Consider the following 6,794-nt stretch of genomic DNA (forward strand, 5'->3'; position numbering starts at 1 on the left):
TAATTTAGATAGAAATTATGCTTTAGGAATATCATATCTGACAGACACATTGGAGCTGGGGGAGAAATAATAAGCAACATATCCAGTAAAAGAGGAAAGCAAATAAAAGCAGTGAGAACTTAATAGAGGATAATAAATATAGACTATGACTAAGTGATACATGGGGAAAAGAGCATCCTGACTTAAGTGAATGATTTACGGTAAGCATCACAGCTTAGGATATAAAGCTTTGGGAAAGGTATGGAAGGGCCTGAAAGTTAGGTGAGAGACTTTGGCATAAGATCTGCAAGCAAGAGAAAGCTGATGCAGTTATCTACATGTAAAGTGCAAAGGGCCTAAATGTAAAATAGAGGAATATATTCGAGGCATTTTCAAGGGGGGAAAAAGTCAAGGTTTGATATATGTTTGAATACGGGACATAAAGGAAAAGAAAATTAAATGACAGACATGTAGAAATTACTAACTCCTTAATTGAACAGACTCAGCATTAAAATTAATCAGAAACAATTCAAATACTGATCTTGGACTTTATGACAGATTTCAGCAATAAAGTGCTAGCGTGCATGCTTTTACTGAAGTTTTTAATCTTATTTTAAATACGTCACCTGTGTGAATGCACTGAAATTTTCAAATCACTGTTAGCTGAGAATTTTCAGAGTTAGTACAAATGCAAGATAACCTTGCTAGAAAATGGAATAGCAAAGCCATTAACTGAACAAAACCACCTTAAGTTATATACAAAAAGGAAACAGTAGTAATTTTTTATATTGCTTTCAGGAGAAAATGAGTCAGATACATAGCCACAAAGATCAAAATATTTCATTTGAACTGAATTATTCAGTTAACCTTTTTCTGTTGCGTGATTATTTGATTTATGACATTGACCTCTGATACTAATATATCTGGCATGCATATATATATATATATATATATATATATATTTTTTTTTTTTTTTAAACTAGAATAAAACAGGTAGCTATACTATTACCCAGATTAAGTCCTTTTAATGTTCTTTGCTGAAATCTTTTCTCAAATTGTAGTTGAAGCTGCCAGGAGAAAACTTAAGGCATTATATACTTAGGCTAAAATGTTCTCCATTGAAATGAGGTGTAAATAAAACTATAAGGTTTTTAAGGTGTAAACAAAATTCTAATTGCCTTAGAGTTGAAAAAAATTCAACTTTGATTGAAATTAGCTTGGCTCTGAGAATCAACTCTAATAAGATAATGATTAGTCACAAAGACTTGAAAATGAAGGTTAGAAAATATTATATCAGGCTTTCAGGAAACAGCTCAAAATATAGCACCTAAGAATTAAATATTTTAATAAAAACATTGTCAATAGAATTCCACTTAGAAACTACTCCAGGATTTTTGTAAGAAAACTAAGCACAGATGCTAACAAAACACTTGCCTAGTTACTGAAGTCATAATGTATCAATAAAATATCAGATTTTATTTAAAAAAAACACAATATATATCAGATTTTGAAAAACTGTGATTAATGACAGGTCCCAGAAAATCCATAAATAATTTACTACAGCACAAATAGAAACTGTTGAGCTTCCCTGGTGGTGCAGCAGTTAAGAATCCGCCTGCCAATGCAGGGGACACAGGTTCGAGCCCTGGTCTGGGAAGATCCCACATGCTGCATAACAACTAAGCCTGCGTGCCTAGAGCCTGTGCTCCGCAACAAGAGAAGCCATGGCAACGAGAAGCCCACGCACCACAACGAAGAAGAACCCCCGCTTGCTGCAACTAGAGAAAACCCATGCGCAGCAAAAAGGACCCAACTCAGCCGAAAATAAATAAATAAACTTATTAAAAAAAAAATAGAAGTTTTAAAAACAAACAGTATAGTATACATTTAAGTAATTATAATACAAATGTTAAGAGCTACAGACAATAGAATTCCACCATAACAGCTATTCTACTGGAACAATACTGGTACGAAATTAAAACAAATTATATGCAGAAAAAACAGGTAAACATGCTTAGTTTACCAAAATACCAGTACACAGCACTTGTTTCTGGACACACAGTAGCTGCTAATAATTCCTGTTTCAACAAAACTAAGTCATTGGGACTTCCCTGGTGGCAGTGGTTAAGAGTCCTCCTGCCAATGCAGGAGACATGGGTTCGAGCCCTGGCCTGGGAAGATCCCATATGCCGTGGAGCAACTAAGCCCGTGTGCCACAACTACTGACCATGTGCTCTAGAGCCCACGAGCCACAACTACCGAGCCACGTGCTGCAACTACTGAAGCCTGCGCGCCTAGAGCCCGTGCTCCGCAACAAGAGAAGCCACCGCAATGAGAAGCCCACACACCACAAGGAAGAGTAGCCCCCGCTCGACGCAACTAGAGAAAGTCCACGCACAGCAACGAAGACCCAACGCAGCCAAAAAATAAATAAATTAATAAATAAATAAATTTATTAAAAAAACTAAGTCATTGTCAGGTTCCCCACTATTTAACACAGAGGAGAAATATTTGGATCTGAATAAACATAATCTTTAACTATTATTTCATATTATTTTCAGTTGTCTGCAGAAGTAAGTGTTGATCATTTAACCCCTCAAATCAAGAGTAATTAAAATAAAAACCCTAATGTATCCATTTCCTTAAAGAGAAAGGTCACCAGGACTTCCCTCGTGGCACAGTGGTTAAGAATCCACCTGCCGATGCAGGGGACACTGGATTGAGCCCTGGTCTAGGAAGATCCCACATGCTGCGGAACAAATAAGCCCGTGCGCCACATCTACTGAGCCTGCACTCCAGAGCCCGCGAGCTCCAACTACTGAAGCCTGCGCACCTAGAGCCTGTGCTCCGCAACAAGAGAAGCCACCGCAATGAGAAGCCCGCGCACCACAACAAAGAGTAGCCCCTGCTCGCCGCACCTAGAGAAAGCCTGTGCGCAGCAACGAAGACCCACCGCAGCCCAAAATTAATTAATTAATTAATTAATAGAAAGAGAGAAAGGTCACCTATATAACAAGATAATCATGTCCATCATATTTAGAACACCGAAGTTAGACGATCACATTGTCTCTGCAACTGACCTCAAATAACAAAATTTTAAGTAAAATGCAGCAAAGAACTAGTACCAGGTATGTCATAAATAAAAATATATTCAAATTAACAGAATAAGGTGAAACTTTTCTGGGTACTCAAAGAAACCCAAAATTTCATTCTGTAAACTCCTTAGGAAACTTGCTTTAATTTTCAAACCATAAGTCAAGAAACAGTAAAAAAAAAAAAAAAAAAAGTCTTCCTAAGAGCAATGGGAAGAAATATGGAAACAAACACTTTTAACGACATATTTTGTTACTTTATTTTGAAAATGACTTTTTGTTGACTTTATTTTGAAAATGTAAATATTCATTTGCTCCTTTTACATCTATTTATCATTTTCCTTTGCTTGATAAATTCTTTAGAGCTGGTGTTTCTACTTTAAATTCAAATAACTGAAAACCAGTCATGTATAGTTTTTATAAAGTATGGATTAATACATTTATTTTTAAGTATAACTTATGAATACTGACACCTTAACATGACAAATGAGGAACCTCTAACATAATTAAACCAATTAATCAATTTAATGTTTGAAAAACTATATATAACTGTCCAAACTGCTGTGTAAAACAGATATTTTGATAGTTGGTCCATGAATTTTTAAAAGAAGCTTCACAGATAAGCTTAAAACATACAGCATTTGCAAACTTTTTTACAATATTATGCATAGCCTAAGTCACATAGTTTTATCTCCAACCCGACATACATCTACAGTACATGTGTTCAGAAGACGACTGACCTGGCTGAGATACCGCAGTGGCTGTAAACTGAGTAGCCCATGGCGGATTCTTCTGTCCTCCGAACTGAGCCATGATAAAAGGGGGAGGGAGAAAACCTTCACTTGTTTGTCTTCTATAGCAGCGATCTATTAAGAAAGGATCCACAGGTTAAAGTTCAACCAAACTACAAATATCACAAAAGTATTATTTTAAAGAAATGTTCAATTTGTCAAGGACATCTTTGTAGGCCAAGTATAAATAACAAGGGGCATATGAACGTCCGATATGCAGGAAAAACATTTCACATCAAGTAGTTCACCAAAAGTACCCAATTTCAATATATGACATTTGGAGTAGACTTACAAGAAAGGCACTTCCTTCTGCGACTACAAACTGTCACATTTAAAGAGAATACCATCTGTTGTTTTCTATCCCATTCTTAACAATAAAAAGTACACAGCCTTACGTTCAAAAGAAATATAGCCTGCGTGTTTCTTTTGGCAATGAGCTGGGGGCTGAAAGTGGAGAAACCAATAACGGAAGCTGGGACGAGACACCGAATAAGGGGATTCAAGAATATCATTTAAATAACGAACATCTCCTTACTTTCTAGAGCAGGGAAGGAACTGGGGGGCTCCTTTTCTCTCCCCTCCCTCGAGAGGAAAGACAGCTGAAATAATGGCTGCCCCTTAAAGAACCATCGCGAAGACCCCTCCACCCAAAATCAAGCCAGAAGAGGCGAAGATCTCAGCCCGCGCACTCCCTTTCCCCCCACTCCTCGGAGAGGCCAGAGCTCTGCCACCCATCTTCCTCCAGCCCTAGCTCCTCGCGGGCCGCAGACCAGGGGAGGCGGAAACCTCCGTCCCACGAGCCAAGGCGAACGCCAAGAGGGGGATACCGAGAGCCCTGATCCTCTTAAGCCCCCCAGATGGAGAAGGCCTCCATCCCCCAAAAGCCGTGCCGCCGTGAGCGGCCCCGACGTCCCGGACCGCAGCCCAGGAGGCTAAAGCCTCAGCGGCTCGAGAGCTAGGGACGGCGGTCAGCAGTCCCTTCGAGGCCGCCAGGCCGAGGATGAGGCTGATGGTCGCCGGGGACACCCGAGGGGCCGCCGGAAAAAAGCGAGGCGGTGGGGGAGGGGCCGGCCGCGCGGGGCCTGCTCCGACCCGCACAAAAGGGACCGTGTCCCTCCCGTCCCAGTCCCACGAGAGGCCCACCGTCGCCGGCCTACGGACGCCGTGCTACCAAATCGGTCGCTCCCAGCCCTTCCGCGGATCCGACTGGACGTTAGGAACCCCGGCTCAGCCGCCGGCCGCTCCAACCGCGAGGACCAGACCTTCACCTGAACCCGGTCCCGGCTAACACCGAAGCCATTTCAAACCCGTCAGCCTTACGCGCATGCGCCAACTTCCCCCTTTTCCTCCGCGCCTCTCCCCTCCTCCCCATCTCTCCGAGGAACGGCGCTTACGGGCCTGCGTTCTACGTGCGCGCTTACCAGCGAGACTTCAAGGCGCTCACCCCTCATACTACGCAGCTAGAACTAGAGCGCGCCTAAGAAGGGTTACCTTGGCCTCGCATAATAATGAGCCTATGTCTCTGCGCAAGCTCAAAGGAAAAGGCTTCCTTGAGTGTGGGAAGGAAAGGAATCGGCAGTCACGTGATCCGATGAGGCTTCCGCCATTTTGTGTTTTTTCGCTTTTTTTTTTTTGTACAAGTATTTGGGAGAATGGATATATCCAGTAGCATCTGCTAACTTTTTTAAATAATTGAGATGAGATGAAATTCTTTTAACGTATAATTCACTGCTCTAAGTATTTTATGTTGTACAATTCAGGGGCTTTTAGTATCTAAATACGAAAAGCAACCGCCATCGCCTCCTCCCTTGAGACAAACCTCTACCCATTAAACAGTCACTGCTTAATCCCTGCTCCCTCCAGCCCCAGGCAGCCACTAATCGGCTTTCTCTGTATGGATTTACCTGTCCTAGACATTTCATATTAATAGAATCATACAACATACGGCCTTTCGTGGCTAGCTTTTGTAATTTACTATATTGTGTCCAAGATTCATGTTGTAGCAGGCATCACTACTTCATTCGATTTTATAGCTAAAATAATTACCTTTAATGGATAATACCACATTTTGTTTATCCATTTGTCAGTTGATCTTTTGGGTTGTCTCCACTTTGGGGCTATTATGAATAATGCTGCTATGAACATTCACATACAAGTATTTGTTTGAACTCCTGTTTTCAATTCTCTTAGGTTTATACCTAGGAGTGGAATTCTGGGTTACTTGGTAAATTCTATACTGAACTTTTTGAGGAACTGCGAACCTGTTTTCACAGTGACTACACCAGTTTACATTCCCAGGGTTAACAACATAAAGTATCCATTCTATAAATATGGAGTATCTTTCCATTTATTTAGGTCTTTCAACATGTTAAAATTTCTTTCAACATGTATTACGTATTTCAGAGTTCAATTTCTCACATCTCTTTTTTTTTCCTGGCCACACCACAGTCTGTGGAATCTTAGTTCCCAGATGAGGGATCGAACTGGCCCTGCCAGTGGAAGCGTAGAGCTGTAACCAGTGGACCGCCAGGGAATTCCCCCCAAGGTCAGTTTTTAAAAGATTACTGTTTTAAAACATCACTCATGGGACTTGGCCCAGGTTTGGTCCCTGGTCAGGGAACTAGATCCCATATGCTGCAACTAAGAGTTCACATACTGAAACTAAAGATCCCACACATGGCAACACAGATCGTGCATGTCACAACTAAGACCCTGAGCAGACAAATAAATAAAATTTTAAAATATTTATTTGGTTGCGTCTGGGTCTTAGTTGCAGCAGGTGGGCTCCTTAATTGTGGCACGCAGGCTCCTTAGTTGCAGCATGCATGTGGGATCTAGTTCCCTGACCAGGGGTGGAATCTGGGCCCCCGGCATTGGGAGTGCGGAGTGTTAACCACTGCACCACCAGGGAAATCTCAATAAATATATTTTA

General features: G+C 41.2%; 1 protein-coding gene across 1 annotated transcript in view; it reads right to left on the reverse strand.

Annotated features, from left to right (window-relative positions):
• Positions 1 to 5,163, reverse strand: part of CCAR1 (cell division cycle and apoptosis regulator 1) — a 53,623-nt gene extending 48,460 nt beyond the window's left edge. Inside the window, exons 1-2 of the mRNA XM_082855118.1 lie at positions 5,006 to 5,163; positions 3,812 to 3,937 (exon numbers count right to left, since the gene is read on the reverse strand). Coding sequence (XP_082711244.1) covers positions 3,812 to 3,884 — 73 coding nt within the window. The 5' untranslated portion in view covers positions 3,885 to 3,937; positions 5,006 to 5,163. The remainder of the gene's footprint in view (positions 1 to 3,811; positions 3,938 to 5,005) is intronic.
• Positions 5,164 to 6,794: the final 1,631 nt, after the last annotated feature.

The sequence above is a fragment of the Leucopleurus acutus genome, assembly GCF_964270905.1.
Source record: "Leucopleurus acutus genome assembly, chromosome: 14".
NCBI classification, from domain to species: domain Eukaryota; kingdom Metazoa; phylum Chordata; class Mammalia; order Artiodactyla; family Delphinidae; genus Leucopleurus; species Leucopleurus acutus.